The sequence below is a fragment of the Oncorhynchus tshawytscha genome, linkage group LG13, assembly GCF_018296145.1.
Source record: "Oncorhynchus tshawytscha isolate Ot180627B linkage group LG13, Otsh_v2.0, whole genome shotgun sequence".
NCBI classification, from domain to species: Eukaryota; Metazoa; Chordata; class Actinopteri; order Salmoniformes; family Salmonidae; genus Oncorhynchus; species Oncorhynchus tshawytscha.
This window is the reverse complement of record NC_056441.1, coordinates 75958743-75984586: the sequence shown is the minus strand read 5'-3', so window position 1 is coordinate 75984586 and position 25844 is coordinate 75958743. Positions and strand designations below refer to the sequence as shown.

The window sequence follows — 25844 nt, the reverse complement described above, 5'->3', positions numbered from 1 at the left end:
ATGGCTGTCTGGAGTGGTTCTCAATCAGAGGCAGGTGCTTATCGTTGTCTCTGATTGGGAACCATATTTAGGCAGCCATATTCTTTGAGTTTGTCGTGGGTGATTGTCCTTAGTGTCTTACTTGTACTCTCTGTTAGTTTGCACTAGATAGGCTGTTTTCGGTTTTCATTACGTTTATTGTTTTGTAGTGTTTAGTGTTTAGTCGTGTTTACGTTTTGTTTAATAAATATGGATCGCAATCGACACGCTGCAGTTTGGTCCGACTCTCCTTCATCACCACTAGAAAACCGTTACAGTACCTGTGGATGTATTTCAAGGCCTACCTTCCAACTCACTGCCTCTTTGCTTGAAATCATGGGAAAATTGAAAGAAATCAGCCAAGACCTCAGAAATTAAATTGTAGACTTCGACAAGTCTGGTTCATCATTGGGAGCAATTTCCAAACGCCTGAATGTACCACATTCATCTGTACAAACAATAGTTCTCAGGTATAAACACCATGGGACCACGCAGCCGTCATACCGCTCAGGAAGGAGACGCGTTCTGTCTCCTAGAGATGAATGTACTTTGGTTCGAAAAGAGCAAATCAATCCCAGAACAACAGCAAAGGACCATGTGAAGATGCTGGAGGAAACAGGTACAAATGTATCTATATCTACAGTAAAATTAGCCCTATATCGACATAACATGAAAGGCCGATCACCAAGGAAGAAGCCACTGCTCCAAAACAGCCATAAAAAAGCCAGACTACAGTTTGCAACTGCACATGGGGACAAAGATCGTACATTTTGGAGAAATGTCCTCTGGTCTGATGAAACAAAAATAGAACTGTTTGGCCATAGTGACCATCGTTATGTTTGGAGCAAAAAGGGGTAGGCTTGCAAGCCGAAGAACACCATCCCAACGGGGGTGGCAGCATCATGTTGTGGGGGTGCTTTGCTGCAGGAGGGGCTGGTGCACTTCACAAAATGGCATCATGAGGAGGAAAGTTATGTGGATATATTGAAGAAGCATCTCAAGACATCAGTCAGAAAGTTAATGCTTGGTCGCAAATGGGTCTTCCAAATGGACAATGACCCCAAGCATACTCCCAAAGTTGTGGCAAAATGGCTTAACAACAACAAAGTCAAGGTATTGGAGTGGCCATCACAAAGCCCTGACCTCAATCCTATAGAAAATTTGTGGGCAGAACTGAAAAAGCATCTGCGAGCAAGGATGTCTACAAACCTGACTCATTTAGACCAGCTCTGTCAGGAGGAATGGGCCAAAATTCACCCAACTTTTTGTGGGAAGCTTGTGGAAGGCTACCCTGAAACATTTGACCCAAGTTAAACAATTATAAGGCAATGCTACCAAATACTAATTGAGTGTATGTAAACTTCTGACCCATTGGGAATGTGATGAAAGAAATACAAGCTGAAATAAATCATTCTCTCTACTATTATTCTGACATTTCACATTCTTAAAATAAAGTGGTGATCCTAACTGACCTAAGACAGGGAATTTTTACTAGGATTATATGTCAGGAATTGTAAAAAACTGCATTTAAATGTATTTGGCTAAGGTGTATGTAAACTTCTGACTTAAACTGTATACACACACACATCTTTAAAAAAATATATTTTCCTTTATTATGTTCCACTAACCCTACCACCCCTCCCCTAATTGGAGTAAACTAATGAACAACAACACTTAAGCTTCTACTTCCAGCTTATACATACTATACACAATAGTTACCTTTAGTTTGTTTTTACTCCTATCCTTCCACTGCTCTCAACCCTTCCCATCTATCTCTTAACACCTTCCATATTGGATTTCTATTTGCCATATCGTTTTCAACTGTGCTGTGATGTTTCACAAAGTTCTGAACCTTTCTTTTCTCGTAGTTTCTACAGATTGTAAATTAAAGATAAACATTTTTGCTAAAAGTACTATTATATTATTGATCTATTAACTATGACTTTATAAATCACCCAGTATTGCTACCTGCAGAGCTAGCTCCAGGTAAAAGTTGCAATTCTTCAGCCATTCCTGGACCTGTGACCAAAAACAAATGACATATGGACAGTACCAAAACAAATTATTTAATGATTCTGTATCTTCGCAGCAAAATCTGCAGAGCTGGGATGATTGTATCCCCCTAGTGTTTAGAGCGTTGGGCCAGTAACCGAAAGGTTGCTGGATCGAATCCCTGAGCTGACAAGGTAACAATCTGTCGTTCTGCCACTGATCAAGGCAGTTAACCCACTGTTCCCCGGGCACAGAAGACGTGGATGTTGATTAGCCCCTCACACCTCTCTGATTTAGAGGGGTTGGGTTAAATGCAGAAGACGTGGATGTTGATTAGCCCCTCACACCTCTCTGATTCAGAGGGGTTGGGTTAAATGCAGAAGACATGTTTCAGCTGAATGCATTTAGTTGTACAACTAACTAGGTATCCCCCTTTCCCTTTCCACATATGTATAACATTCTAATCCTCTCCTCTTCTCCACTCTCCCCTCACCTATCCCCTCTCCTCATCTCCACTCTCCCCTCACCTATCCCCGCTCCTCATCTCCACTCTCCCCTCACCTATCCCCTCTCCTCATCTCCACTCTCCCCCTCACCTATCCCCGCTCCTCATCTCCACTCTCCCCTCACCTATCCCCTCTCCTCATCTCCACTCTCCCCTCACCTATCCCCTCTCCTCATCTCCACTCTCCCCTCCCCTCTCCTCTTCTCCACTCTCCCCTCACCTATCCCCTCCACTCTCCTCTTCTCCTCTCCCCTCCCCTCACCTATCCCCTCTCCTCTTCTCCACTCTCCCCTCCCCTCCTCCTCCCCTCACCTATCCCCTCCCCTCTCCTCTTCTCCACTCTCCCCCACCTGTCCCCTCCCCTCTCCTCTTCTCCCCTCTCCTCTCCTCTTCTCCACTCTCCTCCCCTCTCCTCTTCTCAACTCTCCCCTCACCTATCCCCTCCCCTCTCCTCTTCTCCACTCTCCCCTCCCCTCTCCTCTTCTTAACTCTCCCCTCACCTATCCCCTCTCCTCTCCTCTTCTCAACTCTCCCCTCCCCTCTCCTCTTCTTAACTCTCCCCTCACCTATCCCCTCCCCTTTCCTCTTCTTAACTCTCCCCTCACCTATCCCCTCCCCTCTCCTCTTCTCAACTCTCCCTCACCTATCCCCTCCCCTCTCCTCTTCTCCACTCTCCCCTCCCCTCTCCTCTTCTTAACTCTCCCCTCACCTATCCCCTCCCCTCTCCTCTTCATCTCCACTCTCCCATCCCCTCTCATCTTCTTAACTCTCCCCTCACCTATCCCCTCCCCTCTCCTCTTCTCCACTCTCCCCTCCCCTCTCCTCTTCTTAACTCTCCCCTCACCTATCCCCTCTCCTCTCCTCTTCTCAACTCTCCCCTCACCTATCCCCTCCCCTCTCCTCTTCTCCACTCTCCCCTCCCCTCTCCTCTTCTCAACTCTCCCCTCACCTATGCCCTCTCCTCTCCTCTTCTCCACTATCCCCATTTTCATGTGACCCCATCTCCTCTTGTGTGTTTACAGTTTGAAATAGATGCAGAGAGGAGAGGAGCGACCGCCACCTCACACAGCGACAGGGATATCAGTGGCTGATTAACTCTCAGTCCTCAAGCTATGACCACAGAGGACCAGAGAGAACCACAGAGGTCACTAGACAGAAGGGATGGAGAGGGGGATGCAAGAGGAGCAGAGATAGAGGTGGGGAATGAGGAGGTTAAGGTTGTGTAAACTAATTCTCTTAAGGACTCCCCCTAGAGAGGCTTAATCACAGGCCCCAGGATAGAGAGAATGAGAGTGAGAGAGGAATAGAGTGAGAGAAAGGGAGAAAGGAAGAGGCAGAGACAGAGAGAAACAGACAAAGAGAGAGAGGGGAAGAGAGAGTAGCTAGCTCGTACAGAGTGTGCGGTGTGTCTGTGTGGTGCATTGTGGGTAATTTTTTTTGATAAAACAAGAGAAAGACAAAGGATAAAAAGAGCAGGCTAGCGGTGGTGTGAGGAAGGGGGATGAAAAGGTAACAGTAAGGTAACATCAGAGAAGAGGATAGACGGGTATACTGTAATCTCTCTCTGACAACATGGAAAACTGACTGGATTAGCAAAATGTCATCAACATAAGGGAATTTCATATTTTTTCACCCAACTTTTAACCGACACATTTTTTGTTGATTTCACATTAGCTGACAACTCAACCACATGTAAATCAAAAATAGACGTTGAACAGATGTTTCTGCCCAGTGGGTTACCAGCCATGTCAATATGGGGTTGAACACACACACGCACATACACAGATGTGACCGCCAAGACCTCTCAATCACATGACTTACCAGCAAGAAAAGGACTAGAGGTCAGACAAACAAAGGGAGAGGGAGAGAGAGGGAAAGAAAAATAATGAGTGAGAGAGTGAGAGGGAGGAAGAGATGGAAGGAAGGAAGGAAGGAAGGAAGGAAGGAAGGAAGGAAGAAAGGAAGGAAGGAAGGAAGGAAGGAAGGAAGGAAGGAAGGAAGGAAGGAAGGGCCTGAGTAAATCAGGTCAATACACATGGGTGATTTGGTGTGTGTGTTTGTGTCTTCATAACATGCATGTGAGCATTGGTGGATAAACAACATGCAATGTGTGTGTGTGCAAAAGCAGGGATAAGTTGAGCCGTTTCACCTGCCAATGAGTGCAGTGGCACATGGCGGCTCTATGCATAATACTTCAAACACAGTAAAGCTCCCAGTAACAAGCATGTCAAGCTGCTATCAAAGCCCCGAGCGCTGCACACTAAATATATCAATACTGTTTACCCTTTCTCCCTCTCTCACACAATCTCTCGCCCTCCTTTCCCTCTCTCTCTTTCTCTAGCTCAACTCTCTGTAATGTTCTCTCCTCTCCCCGATCTGTCTCCTTCCCCCATTCCTGCCTCCCTCTCTCTCTTTCTCTAGCTCAACTCTCTGTAATGTTCTCTCCTCTCCCGATCCGTCTCCTTCCCCCCATTCCTGCCTCCCTCTCTCTCTTTCTCTAGCTCAACTCTCTGTAATGTTCTCTCCTCTCCCCGATCTGTCTCCTTCCCCCATTCCTGCCTCCCTCTCTCTCTTTCTCTGTCTCCTCTCTCTGTAATGTTATCTCCTCTCCCCGATCTGTCTCCTTCCCCCATTCCTGCCTCCCTCTCTCTCTTTCTCTGTCTCATCTCTCTGTAATGTTATCTCCTCTCCCCGATCTGTCTCCTTCCCCATTCCTGCCTCCCTCTCTCTCTTTCTCTGTCTCCTCTCTCTGTAATGTTATCTCCTCTCCCCCGATCTGTCTCCTTCCCCCATTCCTGCCTCCCTCTCTCTCTTTCTCTGTCTCCTCTCTCTGTAATGTTATCTCCTCTCCCCGATCTGTCTCCTTCCCCCATTCCTGCCTCCCTCTCTCTCTTTCTCTGTCTCCTCTCTCTGTAATGTTCTCTCCTCTCCCCTTCCCCCATCTGTCTCCTTCCCCCATTCCTGCCTCCCTCTCTCTCTTTCTCTGTCTCCTCTCTCTGTAATGTTATCTCCTCTCCCCGATCTGTCTCCTTCCCCCATTCCTGCCTCCCTCTCTCTCTTTCTCTGTCTCCTCTCTCTGTAATGTTCTCTCCTCTCCCCGATCTGTCTCCTTCCCCCATTCCTGCCTCCCTCTCTCTCTTTCTCTGTCTCCTCTCTCTGTAATGTTCTCTCCTCTCCCCGATCTGACTCCTTCCCCCATTCCTGCCTCCCTCTTCTTACCCCCTCCATCGCTCTCATTTTCTCTCTCACCCATCTGTTATCCCTCTGCACCTCAGCCACTTCTCCCTCCCTCAGCCTCTTTCTCTCTCTCTGAGTGAGTTGACCTTTTACTGATAGTGTTTAATTGGTATCCCTCTCTCCCTCTTACAGACACAGTCCTACTCACTGTGGAAAGTGGGGGACATGACAGGTTGTCCGTACGTTGTCACCAGATTGCAGAGGGGTTTTGACATATTTGTCACACCCTGAGATTCCATAAATGTGGTTAGAAATGAGTCTGTCAGAATCTTTACTGTAACACTACAGGTTCTGGAAGCGGTGAAGTCACTCGAAGTGCAACTGCAATAAGTCGAATGGTGCTTTCTGACCCTATTGACCAACTGACATTGCTAATAGCTCAACCCATTCATCTTCTCATCTTACAGTTCATATAAGGAAATCAGTCAATTTAAATAAATTCATTAGGCCTTAATCTATGGATTTCACATGACTGGGAGTACTGTCACGGATTCCTCAGGTACTGCTGCTCATTCCGTGCACCAGTTTCGGAGGTCTACGTCACTGGTCTCTAGGCACTGAACTGTCATTACACACACCTGGTTCATATTCCTCACTGATTGTATTTGTATAAATGTGCCCTTTGGTGCACCATTGGGCTGTTGATTATTGTTCCCATGTCTGTTGGTTGTGTGAGTACCTATGCGTTGTCTCAGCCTGTGCTGCGTGTTCTGTGAATTGTGTATTCCGGGTCTCGTGTCGTTCTACGAGGTTTACCATCACTCTTTTGTTTGGGTACATCCCAGTGTTTTGTATACATGTTTTTTGGGGGTGTATTAAAAACCCCTATTATGAATTAATGTGCCTGTCTCCAAATCCTTTATACAAGCAGGACAAATACAGATATGCATCTGTTGGTCACATATACCTTTAATAAAAAGTAGGGGCGTGGATCAGAAAACCAGTCAGTATCTGGTGTGACCACCATTGGCCTCATGCAGTGCGACACATCTCCTTCGCATAGAGTTAATCAAGCTGTTGATTGTGGAATGTTGTTCCACTCCTCTCCAATGGCTGTGCGAAATTGCTGGATATTGGCAGGAACTGGGACACACTGTCGTACACATCAATCCAGAGCATCCCAAAAACATACTCAATAGGTGACATGTCTGGTCAGTATGCAGACCATGGAAGAACTGGGACATTTTCAGCTTCCAGGAATTGTGAAGTGATCCTGGCGACATGGTGCGACATGGTGCATGATGCATTATCATTATCATGCTGAAACATGAGGGGATGGCGGCGGATGAATGGCACGACAGTGGGCTTCAGGATCTCGTCAAGTATCTCTGTGTACTCAAATTGCCATCGATAAAATGTAATTGTGTTTGTTGTCCGTAGGTTATGCCTGCCATCATGGGGCACTCTGTTCACAACGTTGACATCAGCAAACCGCTCGCTCGCCCACACAACACCGTACACACTGTCTGCCATCTGTCTGGTACAGCTGAAACCAGGATTCATCCGTGAGGAGCACACTTCTCCAATGTGCCAGTGGCCATCGAAGGAGAGCATTTGCCCACTGAAGTCATTTACGACACTGATCTGCAGTCAGGTTAAGACCCTGGTGAGGACAACGAGACCGCAGATGAGCTTCTCGGTGACGGTTTCTTACAGTTTGTGCAGAAATTATTTGGTTGTGGAAACCCACAGTTTCATCAGCTGTCCGGGTGGCTGGTCTCAGACAATCTTGCAGATGAAGAAGCCGGATGTGGAGGTCCTGGGAAGGCGTGGTTATACATGATCTGAGGTTTTGAGGCAGGTTGGACGTACTGTTAAATTCTCTAAAACAACATTGGAGGCGGCTTATGGTAGAAAAATTAACATTCAATTCTCTGACAACAGCTCTGGTGGACATTCCTGCAGTCAGCATGCCAATTGCATGCTCCCTCAAAACTTGAGACATCTGTGGCATTGTGTTGTGTGACAAAACTGCACATTTGATATAGTGAGTGGCCTTTTATTGTTCCGGGCACAAGGTGCACCTGTGTAATGATCATGCTGTTTAATCATCTTCTTGATATGCCACACCTGTCAGGTGGATGGATTATCTTGGCAAAGGAAAAACATTTGTGCACAAGATTTGAGAGAAATATGCTTTTTGTGTGTATGGAACATTTCTGGGATCTTTTATTTCAACTCATGAAACATGGGACCAACACTTTACATGTTGCGTTTATATTTTTGTTTAGTATATATTACAGATTAGGCTAAATGGTGGCAACGCTGTATGATGACATCGCTGATGGAATATTGGTGGCAAATTGGTGGCATTAACAGTACTTTGCACTGACCTGGCATATATGCACAGGTGGAATATTGGCATATTGGTTGGTCTAAAGGGGAGATTATCAGAGGTGGTACCAAGTCACTATTATTCAAGTCACAAGCAAGGTCCAAATCTCAAGTCAAGTCCCAAGTAGAACGGGTTGAGTCTCGAGTCATGTCCAAGTCGACTTGAGTTTTTCCAAGTCAAGAAAAAAAAAATATATATACACGCAATGACTTGTTCAAATACAGATCAAGACCTTGGGACTATTAGGTTTTATCTGACATTTTTGTCAAAAATGTGTTAGTCATATAATAGATATTGAGATGGTTCTTCATATGTCTACAAAGTTATATATTTTCTAAAGTACATTTTAAGTGAACAAAATGAACAACTAGAAAGTTCTATCTGCATGAACCCATTTGAACTATAAAGTTCTATGTGCAATCCAATCACAAGCCTGAACAGATAAAGACGGACCAATCCGTTTCATCTCCCTCTAAGTATGGGCTAGGCTAGTCTAGCCAGCAATAACGGCACGTGAGCAACAACAAAAAACAACACTGTCAGAAATATTAGAGTAAATGATGTCACATCGTTGTTCAGTGATGACAGTAATTTGTCCAATGATCATAATCCATTTCTTAACGTATTTGAAGATGTGTTCTGACTCTATTTTGGTAAAATAGTGCTATTCTATGATTTATGTACTCAAATGGCTACAGTCTTCTTAAAAACTGATTCTAATTCAGAAGTGTCAGAGCCTTAAGGTTGGACCAAGATTGACATTTCAGAGCCATAAGGTTCTATCTGCTATTGTACCACCTCAAAAGAAAAACAAATGTACAAATGTCTCAGGTTTTTGATACTCTGTACTTTAGGTACCGTTTAAGGTGAATACCTTAATGGGTTATGAAGAAATTATTCACTACAAAACAGCTTTGAGATATGTGATGTGAAAACTGATGCTCAATATCTTAGAACTATCCTTAATGCAGATATTACCTTTATTTAACTGGGCAAGTCAGTTGAGAACACATTGTTATTTACAATGACGGCCCACCCCAGCCAACGCTGGATCAATTGTGCACCTCCCTATGGGACTACCGATAACAGCCAAATGTGATGCGGCCTGGATTTTTACCAGGTACTGTAGTGATGCCTCTTGCACTGAAATGCAGTGTCTTAGACCACTGCACCACTCGAGAGCCAATTAATAGTGCCAAGGTCACACATTCTGTGTCTATTTATTGTGGCTTCCAGACAGCCCTTTTCATTATTTTGTCTACAACACATGTTGATAATGTAAGAATTTATTTTAACAACAAATTCCAAATGCAAGCGTCATAACTCAATTAACAATTTCAAGCAAATGTGATTACTAAAAGACCAGTAGGCCCATGCTAATAATTGTTGCTTGATGCCCATTGTTGGTGAGCTTGCAAAGTAAACAGTTCATATTCCTGAGCACCAAACTATTTTTGGAGCTGCATATTAATTTACGGCAGTCATCTCTCCCTATATTGTGACGTTTGTGCTGCAACGATTCTACAGCTGTTCAGCAAATGAGCAATCTGTTCTCTAGCACATGAACGCATGCAAAGGTGAAGCACTTTCAAAGAGCAAAATACCAACATTTTACATCTTCATTTTGAGCTGAATGTCATTCACGTTAACAGCCAATATGAATTAGCGATATCATGTCACATTTTAACTTCTCTGGAGTCCTACCTGTATGCAGCAGGGATTCAGGGTCAGATAGTCTACCTGTATGCAGCAGGGTTTCAGGGTCAGATATTCTACCTGTATGCAGCAGGGTTTCAGGGTCAGATAGTCTACCGGTATGCAGCAGGGTTTCAGAGTCAGATAGTCTTCCGGTATGCAGCAGGGTTTCAGGGTCAGATAGTCTACCGGTATGCAGCAGGGTTTCAGGGTCAGATAGTCTACCAGTATGCAGCAGGGTTTCAGGGTCAGATAGCCTACCTGTATGCAGCAGGGTTTCAAGTTCAGATAGTCTACCTGTATGCAGCAGGGTTTCAGGGTCAGATAGCCTACCGGTATGCAGCAGGGTTTCAGGGTCAGATAGTCTACCAGTATGCAGCAGGGTTTCAGGGTCAGATAGTTTCTACCGGTATGCAGCATGGTTTCAGGGTCAGATAGTCTACCTGTATGCAGCAGGGTTTCAGGGTCAGATAGTCTACCGGTATGCAGCAGGGATTCAGGGTCAGATAGCCTACCGGTATGCAGCAGGGTTTCAGGGTCAGATAGTCTACCGGTATGCAGCAGGGTTTCAGGGTCAGATGGAAACCATTATCTGTCAGTAGCCTTTTTCTTCGTCACAAATATCATTACTCAATCGGCAGAATAAGTTACATATTCATCCCATAAGTATTGAAGGTGGTGCGATGTTCCACCTTAAGACATATAGCCAGTACCACTACTGAGGTACAATAAGGAATTAGAACCCAGCCAAACTAGGCCTATCTGACATCACCAGCCTATTGTTCTGGCAAACATGAGACCGTAGCAGATTGCTAAACTGAATTTTATATGGATAATATTATGGTAGGTAGGATACTGTGTTTTTGCAAGGCAAACCGGAGAAAATGAATCAAGTGCTTTTTGGTCACTAAGCTGGCTATGTGCGACCACCTGTGCACGCCAATGCTGATGACTGGTCATTGATCAACAGTCAAGACGCACAACTTTTTGGCTCTGAATCACAGATTACAAGAATTTGGTGCAATGCTGTAAGCCTATGTTAGTAACCAGATTTAATAAACAAAACAAAATACAAATGGTAAGCTATATCTAGCCTATTAAAATATGTAGCAATATTTCCTGAATGTTTCCCATTCAGTTTCACACTCGCGACCCCTCAACACCGTCTCACTGCATTAATGTAGGTCACCTGACCTGTGTTGATTGACATTGTGATACAGTCTCTGGCTGTGTGGAGAGTAGCCGAATCCACGGGTACTCTGTGCCACAAAATGAGAAAACGTTCCCAAATCTGGCCAGGTCATTTCAAGTCATCAGTCCCAAGTCTAAATTGAGTCCCGAGTCAAGTCTCAAGTTGTTTAATTTTCTATCAAGTCAAGTCTCAAGTCATCAAATTTGTGACTCGAGTCAGACGGGCGTTACACATATCTGTCCGCAGGGAGAATGAGGGACTGACAAAAACAGCTCATCAATAAAAATCCTAATAAATTCCAGCCAGCACTTTGTCTCTCTTTCATGAGGCGATAGCTGGGAGAAACTAGCTGCTGATTCAGCTTCCGGATGAGTTGTTACTTCTGGTGTGTGTGCAAATGTGTATGTGTGTGTCCTTTTTCTGCAGGAACTAAAGCTCAATATCTGAGGCCTCTCTTGCTCGCTTCTTTTCCTAGTAACTTACTTAAAACACACACACATGCATAAACACACACGTGCACATACGCACACACACTTCTAAAGCTAAATAATCTCTGTCGGATGAGAGATGATTGAGAGATGAGAGATGATTGAATATATAATATGGTTATAATATATAATATATATAATATAATATATATTCAACTCATGAATGCTCAGACATTTCAATACAATGATACAGTATATATCACCACCAATGCATTGTGGATGAGTACAGTGATAACACCAAGGTCACTTTCAGCAGTTATCTTACCATCATCTGCTGGTTTTTCATTATCGAAACATGAACAAAGGGGCTAGATAAATGACAGATTAGCACTATGTATTGTGTTTCATCATATACTGTACTAGCTATGGATTAGCTTAAATGCTATATATACTGTAGCATTGTGATAGCTACCAATGTAGGGGAAAGGGTGCAAGTCAGCAGGCAGATGTATGTTCACTTCTAGCATCATGCTCCTTACATCTATCGTAAACACATTAAGTGAGCAGAGCGAAGTAATGTTATCGGGGTCAGAACCTGTGTGTGTGTGTGTGTTCAGGCATATAGAGAGCTACTGAGAGTGTCTTGTTCCACACAGTAAATCTGGGAGAATGATTGTGGATGGATGCACTGTAGACCTCATCATCAACATTTCATAAAGGACATTTAAAATATTCAACATCATACAGGGTAAAGGGGAGAGAGTGAGAGATGGAGAGAGAGAGAGAGGGAGAGACAAACATTGAAATAGAGAAGGAGAGCGGTACAGCAGAATCAAGAATGAGAAAATAGCAATAATGAAGTAGAATATAAGGAGGGAGTGAAGGAGAGGGACAGACATACAATGAAAGAAAAGAGGTAGGGAGGAAGAAGTTGAGAAGGAGGGAGGCAGAGGGAGGGAGGGAGAAACAAAATGGAGAAAGAGAAAGGTGTAGCCTAAGAATCAAATCAAATAAGAGAAGGAAGAGCAGAAGGAGAGGGAAGAGAGGGTGTGGTTAGGGTTAGAAGAGAGGGAGGAGAGGGTGTGGTTAGGGTTAGAAGAGAGGGAGGGGAGGGTGTGGTTAGGGTTAGAAGAGAGGGAGGGGAGGGTGTGGTTAGGGTTAGAAGAGAGGGAGGAGAGGGTGTGGTTAGGGTTAGAAGAGAGGGAGGAGAGGGTGTGGTTAGGGTTAGAAGAGAGGGAGGGAGAGGGTGTGGTTAGGGTTAGAAGAGAGGAGGGGAGGGTGTGGTTAGGGTTAGAAGAGAGGGAGGGAGGGTGTGGTTAGGGTTAGAAGAGAGGGAGGAGGGGTGGTTAGGGTTAGAAGAGAGGGAGGAGAGGGTGTGGTTAGGGTTAGAAGAGAGGAGGGGAGGGTGTGGTTAGGGTTAGAAGAGAGGGAGGAGAGGGTGTGGTTAGGGTTAGAAGAGAGGAGGGAGGGTGTGGTTAGGGTTAGAAGAGAGGGAGGAGGGTGTGTTAGGGTTAGAAGAGAGGGAGGAGAGGGTGTGGTTAGGGTTAGAAGAGAGGGAGGAGAGGGTGTGGTTAGGGTTAGAAGAGAGGGAGGAGAGGGTGTGGTTAGGGTTAGAAGAGAGGGAGGAGAGGGTGTGGTTAGGGTTAGAAGAGAGGGAGGAGAGGGTGTGGTTAGGGTTAGAAGAGAGGGAGGAGAGGGTGTGGTTAGGGTTAGAAGAGAGGGAGGAGAGGGTGTGGTTAGGGTTAGAAGAGAGGGAGGGGAGGGTGTGGTTAGGGTTAGAAGAGAGGGAGGGGAGGGTGTGGTTAGGGTTAGAAGAGAGGGAGGGGAGGGTGTGGTTAGGGTTAGAAGAGAGGGAGGGAGGGTGTGGTTAGGGTTAGAAGAGAGGGAGGAGAGGGTGTGGTTAGGGTTAGAAGAGAGGGAGGAGAGGGTGTGGTTAGGGTTAGAAGAGAGGAGGAGAGGGTGTGGTTAGGGTTAGAAGAGAGGGAGGAGAGGGTGTGGTTAGGGTTAGAAGAGAGGGAGGAGAGGGTGTGGTTAGGGTTAGAAGAGAGGAGGAGAGGGTGTGGTTAGGGTTAGAAGAGAGGGAGGAGAGGGTGTGGTTAGGGTTAGAAGAGAGGGAGGGAGGGTGTGGTTAGGGTTAGAAGAGAGGAGGGAGGGTGTGGTTAGGGTTAGAAGAGAGGGAAGAGAGGGTGTGGTTAGGGTTAGAAGAGAGGGAGGAGAGGGTGTGGTTAGGGTTAGAAGAGAGGGAGGAGAGGGTGTGGTTAGGGTTAGAAGAGAGGGAGGAGAGGGTGTGGTTAGGGTTAGAAGAGAGGGAAGAGAGGGTGTGGTTAGGGTTAGAAGAGAGGGGGAGAGGGTGTGGTTAGGGTTAGAAGAGAGGAGGAGAGGGTGTGGTTAGGGTTAGAAGAGAGGAGGAGAGGGTGTGGTTAGGGTTAGAAGAGAGGGAGGAGAGGGTGTGGTTAGGGTTAGAAGAGAGGGAGGAGAGGGTGTGGTTAGGGTTAGAAGAGAGGGAGGAGAGGGTGTGGTTAGGGTTAGAAGAGAGGGAGGAGAGGGTGTGGTTAGGGTTAGAAGAGAGGGAGGAGAGGGTGTGGTTAGGGTTAGAAGAGAGGGAGGAGAGGGTGTGGTTAGGGTTAGAAGAGAGGGAGGGAGGGTGTGGTTAGGGTTAGAAGAGAGGGAGAGAGGGTGTGGTTAGGGTTAGAAGAGAGGGAGGAGGAGGGTGTGGTTAGGGTTAGAAGAGAGGGAGGAGAGGGTGTGGTTAGGGTTAGAAGAGAGGGAGGAGAGGGTGTGGTTAGGGTTAGAAGAGAGGGAGGAGAGGGTGTGGTTAGGGTTAGAAGAGAGGGAGGGTTAGAAGAGGGTGTGGTTAGGGTTAGAAGAGAGGGAGGAGAGGGTGTGGTTAGGGTTAGAAGAGAGGGGGGGGGGTGGGTTAGGTTAGGGTTAGAAGAGGGGGTTAGAAGGGAGGAGGGTGTGGTTAGGGTTAGAAGAGAGGGAGGGGAGGGTGTGGTTAGGGTTAGAAGAGAGGGAGGAGAGGGTGTGGTTAGGGTTAGAAGAGAGGGAGGGGAGGGTGTGGTTAGGGTTAGAAGAGAGGGAGGGGAGGGTGTGGTTAGGGTTAGAAGAGAGGGAGGGGAGGGTGTGGTTAGGGTTAGAAGAGAGGGAGGAGAGGGTGTGGTTAGGGTTAGAAGAGAGGGAGGGAGGGTGTGGTTAGGGTTAGAAGAGAGGGAAGAGGGTGTGGTTAGGGTTAGAAGAGAGGGAGGAGAGGGTGTGGTTAGGGTTAGAAGAGAGGGAAGAGAGGGTGTGGTTAGGGGTTAGAAGAGGTTAGGGTTAGAAGAGAGGGTGTGGTTAGGGTTAGAAGAGAGGGAAGAGAGGGTGTGGTTAGGGTTAGAAGAGAGGGAAGAGAGGGTGTGGTTAGGGTTGGTTAGAAGAGAGGGAAGAGAGGGTGTGGTTAGGGTTAGAAGAGAGGGAGGAGGGTGTGGTTAGGGTTAGAAGAGAGGGAAGAGAGGGTGTGGTTAGGGTTAGAAGAGAGGGAAGAGAGGGTGTGGTTAGGGTTAGAAGAGAGGGGTTAGAAGAGAGGGTGTTAGGTTAGGAGTGTGGTTAGGGTTAAGAGAGGGAGGAGAGGGTGTGGTTAGGGTTAGAAGAGAGGGAAGAGAGGGTGTGGTTAGGGTTAGAAGAGAGGGAAGAGAGGGTGTGGTTAGGGTTAGAAGAGAGGGAGGAGAGGGTGTGGTTAGGGTTAGAAGAGAGGGAGGAGAGGGTGTGGTTAGGGTTAGAAGAGAGGGAGGAGAGGGTGTGGTTAGGGTTAGAAGAGAGGGAGGAGAGGGTGTGGTTAGGGTTAGAAGAGAGGGAAGAGAGGGTGTGGTTAGGGTTAGAAGAGAGGGAAGAGAGGGTGTAGTTAGGGTTAGAAGAGAGGGAAGAGAGGGTGTGGTTAGGGTTAGAAGAGAGGGAAGAGAGGGTGTGGTTAGGGTTAGAAGAGAGGGAGGAGAGGGTGTGGTTAGGGTTAGAAGAGAGGGAAGAGAGGGTGTGGTTAGGGTTAGAAGAGAGGGAAGAGAGGGTGTGGTTAGGGTTAGAAGAGAGGGAGGAGAGGGTGTGGTTAGGGTTAGAAGAGAGGGAGGGGAGGGTGTGGTTAGGGTTAGAAGAGAGGGAGGGAGGGTGTGGTTAGGGTTAGAAGAGAGGGAGGAAAGGGTGTGGTTAGGGTTAGAAGAGAGGGAAGGGAGGGTGTAGTTAGGGTTAGAAGAGAGGGAGGAGAGGGTGTGGTTAGGGTTAGAAGAGAAGGAGGAGAGGGTGTGGTTAGGGTTAGAAGAGAGGGAAGAGAGGGTGTGGTTAGGGTTAGAAGAGAGAGGGAAGAGAGGGTGTGGTTAGGGTTAGAAGAGAGGGAGGAGAGGGTGTGGTTAGGGTTAGAAGAGAGGGAGGGGAGGGTGTGGTTAGGGTTAGAAGAGAGGGAAGAGAGGGTGTGGTTAGGGTTAGAAGAGAGGGAAGAGAGGCGGTGGTTAGGGTTAGAAGAGAGGGAGGAGAGGGTGTGGTTAGGGTTAGAGGAGAGGGAGGAGAGGGTGTGGTTAGGGTTAGAAGAGAGGGAAGAGAGGGTGTGGTTAGGGTTAGAAGAGAGGGAGGAGAGGGTGTGGTTAGGGTTAGAAGAGAGGGAGGGGAGGGTGTGGTTAGGGTTAGAAGAGAGGGAGGAGAGGGTGTGGTTAGTGTTAGAAGAGAAGGTGTGGTTAGGGTTAGAAAATAGATTGTGGTTAGGGTTAGAAGAGAGGGAGAAGAGGGTGTGGTTAGGGTTAGAAGAGAAGGTGTGGTTAGGGTTAGAAGAGAGGGAGGAGAGGGTGTGGTTAGGGTTAGGGGTTAAGAGAAGGTGTGGTTAGGGTTAAAAATAGATTGTGGTTAGGGTTAAAAGAAAGGGTGTGGTTAGGGTTAGAAGAGAGGGTGTGGTTAGGGTTAAAAAGGGAGGGGAATGTGTGGTTAGGGTTAGAAGAGAGGGTTTGGTTAGGGTTAGAAGAGAGGGTGTGGTTAGGGTTAGAAAATAGGGTGTGGTTAGGGTTAGAAAATAGGGTGTGGTTAGGGTTAGAAAATAGGGAGGAGAGGGTGTGGTTAGGGTTAGAAGAAGAGGGGTGTGGTTAGGGTTAGAAGAGAGGGTGTGGTTAGGGTTAGAAGAGAGGGTGTGGTTAGGGTTAGAAAAGAGGGTGTGGTTAGGGTTAGAAAAGAGGGTGTGGTTGGGGTTAGAAGAGGGTGTGGTTAGGGTTAGAAGAGAGGGAGGAGAGGGTGTGATTAGGGTTAGAAGAGAGGGTGTGGTTAGGGTTAGAAGAGAGGATGTGGTAGAGTTAGAAGAGAGGGTGTGGTTAGGGTTAGAATAGAGGGTGTGGTTGGGGTTAGAAGAGAAGGTGTGGTTAGGGTTAGAAGAGAGGGTGTGGTAGAGTTAGAAAATAATGTGTGGTTAGGGTTAAAAAAGAGGGTGTGGTTAGGGTTAGAAAATAGGGTGTGTGGTTAGGGTTAGAAAATAGGGTGTGGTTAGGGTTAGAAAATAGGGAGGAGAGGGTGTGGTTAGGGTTAGAAGAGAGGGTGTGGTTAGTGTTAGAAGAGAGGGTGTGGTTAGGGTTAGAAGAGAGGGTGTGGTTGGGGTTAGAAGAGAGGGTGTGGTTAGGGTTAGAAGAGAGGGAGGAGAGGGTGTGGTTAGGGTTAGAAGAGATGGAGGAGAGGGTGTGATTAGGGTTAGAAGAGAGGGTGTGGTTAGGGTTAGAAGAGAGGATGTGGTAGAGTTAGAAGAGAAGGTGTGGTTAGGGTTAGAATAGAGGGTGTGGTTGGGGTTAGAAGAGAAGGTGTGGTTAGGGTTAGAAGAGAGGGTGTGGTAGAGTTAGAAAATAATGTGTGGTTAGGGTTAGAAAAGAGGGTGTAGTTAGGGTTAGAAGAGAGGGAGAATAGGGTGTGGTTTGGGTTAGAAGAGAGGGGGGAGAGGGGGTGGTTAGGGTTAGAAGAGAGGGTGTGGTTAGGGTTAGACGAGAAGGTGTGGTTAGGGTTAGAAGAGAGGGTGTGGTTAGGGTTAGAAGAGAAGGTGTGGTTAGGGTTAGAAAATAGGGTGTGGTTAGGTTTAGAAGAGAGGGAGAAGAGGGTGTGGTTAGGGTTAGAAGAGAGGGTGTGGTAGAGTTAGAAAATAATGTGTGGTTAGGGTTAGAAGAGAGGGTGTAGTTAGGGTTAGAAGAGAGGGAGAAGAGGGTGTGGTTAGGGTTAGAAGAGAGGGGGGAGAGGGTGTGGTTAGGGTTAGAAGAGAGGGTGTATGTGTTTACACAGATGCTCTACAATCAATCTAGACTTATAAAACTGTAAGCAAAGGATTCTGACCTAAATGAAAGACAAATATAGCTGGCTCCAATTAGCTCACAGCTGACAAGTATAATATGTGTGATGAATATTGTCAGTCTCTCTCTCCATCCCTCTCTCTCTCTTTTCCTCTCAACCACCCACTCACTTTTTCTTCATCCTCTCTCTCTATTCCCCTCTCTATATCTATTTTGCATGTGTGTGTCTTTGTGTGTCCCAGTGGATGTGTGTTTGTGTGTCCCAATGGATGTGTGTGTGTGTGTGTCCGAGTGGATGTGTGTGTGTGTGTCCCAGTGGATGTGTGTGTGTGTGTCCCAGTGGATGTGTATGTGTGTGTGTGTCCCAGTGGATGTGTGTGTGTGTGTGTCCCAGTGGATGTGTGTGTGTGTGTGTGTCCCAGTGAATGTGTGTGTGTGTCCTAGTGGATGTGTGTGTGTGTCCCAGTGGACGTTCCTGGTTCTCAGATGTGCTGCTGTTGTCTCTCTGAGGCTGTGTGTTTCATCCTGTCAGGGTTCTATATTGGGAGCTGCTGCTCTCGGCTACACACATCTGATCAGCCTGACGCTCCAACACACACACACATATACACACACACCACGGTTCCTGTTAAAAATAGCTATCATTTTGAAGCAGGCCTCCCATTCGCTGTTGAAGTGCATAGGTGTGTCACCCACCACTTTGCAATGTGAGCTGAGGCTAGTATGCATTTTGAAAACTGATACTTAATTTTTTGTAACTTGAACGTTTTTACTTCATATTATGAGGCACGTCTTACCTTGCTTCAAAGGAGCCTAGGCAAAATCCTACCATTGAAACATGGTGGCGATCATTTTATAAAGATTTCCTTATATGTCATTGAAACCAGAATTTATCTCCTGTTCTATTAGTTTTCATATCAACTTTATTTTGTTGTCCAGAACCCAAAGGTGCGATGCTAGTCATATTAGCAACCCATCCTAGTTGTTGTAATTTTAGATTCCTCCTCTTTCTAAGTTTCTAACAAAGATCTTTGTCACATATGGAACTGCTCGCATGAGGTGCTCTGTTTAGAATGGTGTTTTCCCAGGTGCTCTGTTTAGAATGGTGTTTTCCCAGGTGCTCTATTTAGAATGGTGTTTTCCCAGGTGCTCTGTTTAGAATGGTGTTTCCCCAGGTGCTCTGTTTAGAATGGTGTTTTCCCAGGTGCTCTGTTTAATGGTGTTTTCCCAGGTGCTCTGTTTAGAATGGTGTTTCCCAGGTGCTCTGTTTAGAATGGTGTTTTCCCAGGTGCTCTGTTTAGAATGGTGTTTTCCCAGGTGCTCTGTTTAGAATGGTGTTTCCCCAGGTGCTCTGTTTAGAATGGTGTTTTGCTCCCCAGGTGCTCTGTTTAGAGAATGGTGTTTTCCCAGGTGGTGTTTTCCCAGGTGCTCTGTTTAGAATGGTGTTTTCCCAGGTGTTCTGTTTAGAATGTTTTCCCAGGTGCTTTTTAGAATGGTGTTTTCCCAGGTTTTCCCAGGTGCTCTGTTTAGAATGGTGTTTTCCCAGGTGCTCTGTTTAGAATGGTGTTTTCCCAGGTGCTCTGTTTAGAATGGTGTTTTCCCAGGTGCTCTGTTTAGAATGGTGTTTCCCCAGGTGCTCTGTTTAGAATGGTGTTTTCCCAGGTGCTCTGTTTAGAATGGTGTTTCCCAGGTGCTCTGTTTAGAATGGTGTTTCCCCAGGTGAGAATGGTGTTTTCCCAGGTGCTCTGTTTAGAATGGTGTTTTCCCAGGTGCTCTGTTTAGAATGGTGTTTTCCCAGGTGCTCTGTTTAGAATGGTGTTTCCCAGGTGCTCTGTTTAGAATGGTGTTTTCCCAGGTGCTCTGTTTAGAATGGTGTTTTCCCAGGTGCTCTGTTTAGGTGCCCAGGTGCTCTGTTTAGAATGGTGTTTTCCCAGGTGCTCTGTTTAGAAAGGTGTTTTCCCAGGTGCTCTATTTAGAATGGTGTTTTCCCAGGTGCTCTGTTTAGAATGGTGTTTCCCCAGGTGCTCTGTTTAAATGGTGTTTTTCCAAGTGCTCTGTTTAGAATGGTGTTTTCCCTTGAATTGCATTTTGGCAAATGTTTAAAAATAAATATTACATGCTTCATTACAGGAGTTGCATGTTCTGTTAAGATGCATTATCATAATGTAAATGTGATGTCTGTCATTCTGAGCACTATGGGTGGACGCCCTAAAGGGTTACGCCCCCAATGTGTATGTTTCTGGTCAATTTAATCTTCCCGGTCATGTTGTCTGGGACCACACACTGATCAGTTATGTGTGTGAATAAGCAGTTTCCCAGAATTACTCTCAGCAACATAAAAGACAGACAGACAGACAGACAGACAGACAGACAGACAGACAGACAGACAGACAGACAGACACAGACAGACAGACAGACAGACAGACAGACAGACAGACAGACACAGACAGACAGACAGACAGACAGACACAGACAGACAGACAGACAGACAGACACAGACAGACAGACAGACAGACAGACAGACAGACAGACAGACAGACAGACAGACAGACAGACAGACAGACAGACAGACAGACAGACAGACAGACAGACAGACAGACAGACAGACAGACAGACAGGAGAGAGACACCCACACACACACACAAAGAGCAGACACATTCATATTCACACAAAGAATTCGATAGACACACACTTACAGATTCTCAGATTAAAACCTGTAATTAAAATTGAAGCAGAGACCAAAAACACCTCCCCCTCCCCCTGGTGCAGATGGGAGAAAACACACCAACTTCAAGGATACACAAGTCCCCAGCCAAAGACATGTCCTGCAGGGCCAGCCAACATCAGCAGAGCCCTATATAACCAGATGAGACACCCAGACACTCACGAACCTGACACACCTCACACACTACTACACACACGGCATACAAACCCATCACCATTGATGGTGGTATTGATTGTGAAGAACAGCTGTAGCTATCTATCTTGTAACTCAGTCTCTGTGCTCTCACACACATACACAACCATCCCCTCCCCCACACTCTACACACACCATCCCCCCTCCCCCCACACTCTACACACACCATCCCCCTCCACCCACACTCTACACACACCATCCCCCTCCCCCACACTCTACACACACCATCTCCCCTCCCCCCACACTCTACACACACCATCTACCCCTCCCCCTCTACACACACTCTACCCCTCCCACCATCCCCCTCCCCCACACTCTACACACACCATCTCCCCTCCCCCACACTCTACACACACCATCTCCCCTCCCCCACACTCTACACACACCATCTCCCCCCCCCCACACTCTACACACACCATCTCCCCCCCCCCCACACTCTACACACACCATCTCCCCCTCCCCCACACTCTACACACACCCCCCCCTCCCCCCCACACTCTACACACACCATCTCCCCCCCCACACTCTACACACACCATCTCCCCCACACTCTACCCCCATCTCCCCCCACACTCCACACACATCATCTCCCCCACACTCTACACACACCATCTCCCCCCACTCTACACACACTCTACACACACCATCTCCCCCTCCCCCACACTCCACACACATCATCTCCCCCACACTCTACACACACCATCTCCCCCTCCCCACTCACCGGTCCTGGTATTGATGGTGAAGAAGTTCTGTGGGTTCCCACTAGCTATCCTGTAGCTCAGTCTCTCTGCTCCCCCAGTGGCGTCCGGGTCCTGGGCTTGGATCTGAATAACCGACAGGTCCTTAGGAGAGTTCTCCATGACGACGGGGTGGTAGACAGGGTCAGAGGTCAGGGGGGCATTGTCGTTGACGTCCTCTACCTGGATATACACCTCCATGATGGCGAATTGGGGCACCACTCCGTGGTCTGCAGCGTACACCGTCAGCCAATAGGAGTCCTTGGTCTCGCGGTCCAGAGTGTCTGTGGTGTAGATGACACCTAGAGGGGTGGAGAGAGGGAGAGATAAAAGTTAGGCCTAGGTCGTTTAACTTCCATTCTAACATCTAGTCAACGTTCACATCGGCTTCTACAGGGGCGGACAGAGGGGGGTGGAAGAACATTTGTTTGTTTCCGTGTTTTTAATAAGTTAATAAATGCATAAAGACAAAACTATTTTGGTTCAGCTAAACTGACAAATGTTTAACTCACAATCTCATAATACTTTAAATGCAAATACATGAAGTCAATGGTCACATAGAAAGAGCCAATAGAAGAAGTGTGGTTGGCCTCAAAATACTCCTTAGAAAACAGACAATCCTCTGGTCAACCATTTAATGTCTACATCAACATACATGAATGTGAGATCAATATTTCAAAATCTGGACCTCCTAAGAATAAAAGTGAAATGCTGTATACTTCATATACATACACCGTTAAATGCCCAACACATAGTAAAATCCCAAACAAAAGCCAAGCCAATGTTCTGGTCAATGTTCACACATCTCCAACAGCTCTGTGTGTATCAAGACCAGGCTCAACATGTTTAACATATGATCCATTTTCTACAGCCCAGGGATAGAGTGGTTCATTTAACCAAACCTGACGTAATTTCTGCACTTGCCCTTAACCACTCTGTTTAGTTTGTGTGTGTAAATAGCGTTCCGTGTGTGTTCATTATCTGATAGACTTGACTTGGCTGCTCTCTAAGTGGCCGATTTCTCCCTTCAGTAAACAAACATCCGTATTCAAAGCCTGGCTGTGACATAAGTGATGCTGACTGGCCCACAGTACATTAGAGCTATGCACCCATTTAGAATGAATGCCACTCCAACCAAGCCCCCACTGCTCAACACATCTTCAGCATCGTGCTCTCTGCTCCTCCATTAGATCGCATGCATTACAACAGAGAGACTCATGAGATATTTACGATAAGAGTAGTTAGTTAACTTCTTGGATATAGGGGGCGCTCTTTTAATTTATGGATAAAAAAACGTTCCCGTTTTAAACAAGATATTTTGTCACGAAAAGACGCTCGACTATGCATATAATTGACAGCTTTGGAAAGAAAACACTCTGACGTTTCCAAAACTGCAAAGATATTGTCTGTGAGTGCCACAGAACTAATGCTACAGGCGAAATCAAGATGAAATTTCATACAGGAAGTGCCCCAGATTTTGAATGCGCTGTGTTCCAATGTCTCCTTATATGGCTGTGTATGGGTCACGAATGAGCTTAGACTTTCTGTCGTTTCCCCAAGGTGTCGACAGCATTGTGACGTATTTGTAGGCAAATCATTGGAAGATTGACCTTAAGAGACTACATCTACCAGGTGGCCGCTTGGTGTCCTCCGTTGCAATTATTGCGTAATCTCCAGCTGCGTGTATTTTTCGTTTGCTTCGAGGAGAAACACAGCTGCCACGAATGATTTATCATCGAATAGATATGTGAAAAACACCTTGAGGATTGATTCTAAACAAAGTTTGCCATGTTTCTGTCGATATTATGGAGTTAATTTGGTAAAAAGTTTGGCGTTGTAGAGACTGCATTTTGAGCTTTTTTTCTTAGCTAAACGTGATGATTCTCCTACACAAATAATCTTTTTGGAAAAAATGAACATTTGCTATCTAACTGAGAGTCTCCTCATTGAAAACATCCGAAGTTCTTCAAAGGTAAATTATTTTATTTGAATGCTTTTCTTGTTTTTGTGAAAATGTTGCCTGCTGAATGCTAGGCTTAATGCTATGCTAGCTATCAATACTCTTACACAAATGCTTGTGTAGCTATGGTTGAAAAGCATATTTTGAAAATCTGAGATGACAGTGTTGTTAACAAAAGGCTAAGCTTGTGAGTGAATATATTTCTTTCATTTCATTTGCGATTTTCATGAATAGTTAACGTTGCGTTATGGTAATGAGCTTGAGGCTATAATTACGCTCCCGGATACGGGATTGCTCAACGCTAGAGGTTAAGCTTTCAGGCATCCTTGAGATTGTAAGACACACCCTAACATGATGGGACGATTAGTGTGTACTGTGTCCAACATGGAGAGTCATGAGGACGTTGTGTGATAAGATGTGGGAAGTGGACAACTGCTTCTACCAGCAGAAATACTCTAATGGAACACGCACACGCACACACTTGAGAGAGTTGAGAGATTGCCAAGAGTGTGCAAAGCTGTCATCAAGCTGGCTACTTTGGAGAATGTCAAATATAAAATATTTTGATTTGTTTGATTTGTTGAATACTTTTTTGGTTACTTCATCATTCCATATGTGTTATTTATAGTTATGATGTCTTCACTATTATTCTACAATGTAGAAAATAGTTTTTTTTAAATAAAGAAAAACCCTTAAAAAAAAAAAACCCTTGAATGAGAAAATAGTAAAAATAAAGAAAACTCTCAAGTGAGTATGTGTGTCCAAATGTTTGACTGGTACTGAACATAAATTATAATGAGTTATTATTCCCTCTCCAAAGTTGTGGAGGTTTATTACAAGGTATGTCATTGCCCTTTAAGAGCTCTGTTGCACAGCTGCACCTAAACCATGCTTGAATCTATGGCTATAACTGCATTTGTAAAAACGATGCCACACAAGCAATTGAGGGGGTACAGAAATAAACATGGTAGCAATGTAAAACTGGGATCCCCCTCTCTTAAAAACAAGTTCAAAACTACTTTAAAAAGTCTGTATTGACTACTTGTCTCTCACCCTACAGCTCTCGAAACTTGAATGTGCTTCGAGAGGAAAATGTTCACACAACAACAAGCTGAATGGGTCAGCTGATTAAATTGTAATAACTACATTATAACTAGTTACATTTAATAACCTACATTATAAGGCAAAAACACAGGAAAGTTACATCCTGAGTGATGAAGTATAGGATTTGACTTACACACCGCTGTTTGAGTTGAGCGCCACGGTGGTGAGTATTATAAACTATTTCATTCCCTTCATCTGAACATGGAAGGGCCAGCAACAATCATGCATGTCAGTTCAGTGCACACAGCGTAACAGAGAAAATCTCATATTTGAGAATACATGTATTTGAGAAGATATTTGGTGGAACAGACATATCCCCCAGAGATGTACACTGATCTAAAAAAAATGACCTCTCCAGTATCCACATGAAGGAAATCTGTCGCATTGACGGAGAACTTTAACCCCTGAATACTGACACACACACCCACACACGTGAGTAAAACATTTAAACGTGTTGACCTACGCCAAGGCTGCAGGCCTAGACGGCACCCGCGGCCGCGTCCTCAGAGCATGTGCAGACCAGCTGGCTGGTGTGTTTACGGACATATTCAATCAATCCTTATCCCAGCTGTTCCCACATGCTTCAAGAGGGCCACCATTGTTCCTGTTCCCAAGAAAGCTAAGGTAACTGAGCTAAATGACTACTGCGCTAGGTCGACAGACGACACAATCGCAATCACACTGCCCTAACCCATCTGGACAAGAGGAATACCTATGTAAGAATGCTGTTCATCGATTACAGCTCAGCATTTAACACCATAGTACCCTTCAAACTCGTCATTAAGCTCGAGACCCTGGGTCTCGACCCCGCCCTGTGCAAATGGGTCCTGGACTTCCTGACGGGCCGCCCCCAGATGGTGAGGGTAGGTAACAAAATCTCCACCCCGCTGATCCTCAACACTGGGGCTCCACAATGGAGTTCTCAGCCCTCTCCTGTACTCCCTGTTCACCCACGACTATGTGGCCATTTTCGCCTCCAACTCAATCATCAAGTTTGCAGACGACACTACAGTGGTAGGCTTGATTACCAACAACGACGAGACGGCCTACAGGGAGGAGGTGAGGGCCCTCGGAGTGTGTTATCAGGAAAATAACCTTACACTCAATGTCAACAAAACAAAGGATATGATCGTGGACCTCAGGAAGCAGCAGAGGGAGCAGCCCCCTATCTACATTGACGGCACAGTAGTGGAGAGGGTGGAAAGTTTTAAGTTCCTCGGCGTACACATCACGGACAAACTGAAATGGTCACAGATAGCGTGGTGAAGAAGGCGCAGCAGCGCCTCTTCAACCTCAGGAGGATGAAGAAATTTGGCTTGTCACCAAAAACACAGATGCACAATCGAGAGCATCCTGTCGGGCTGTATCACCGCCTGGTACAGCAACTGCTCCACCCACAACCGTAAGGCTCTCCAGAGGGTAGTGAGGTCTGCACAACGCATCACCGGGTGCAAA

At 46.0% G+C, this 25844-nt stretch overlaps 1 protein-coding gene across 3 annotated transcripts in view; it reads right to left on the bottom strand.

Moving 5' to 3' along the window:
• Positions 1-25844, bottom strand: part of LOC112266166 (protocadherin Fat 3) — a 350540-nt gene that overhangs the window by 129307 nt on the left and 195389 nt on the right. For all 3 annotated transcript variants that reach the window (XM_042296360.1, XM_042296361.1, XM_042296362.1), the window contains exon 3: positions 21310-21627. In XM_042296360.1, the coding sequence (XP_042152294.1) occupies positions 21310-21627 (318 nt within the window). The remainder of the gene's footprint in view (positions 1-21309; positions 21628-25844) is intronic.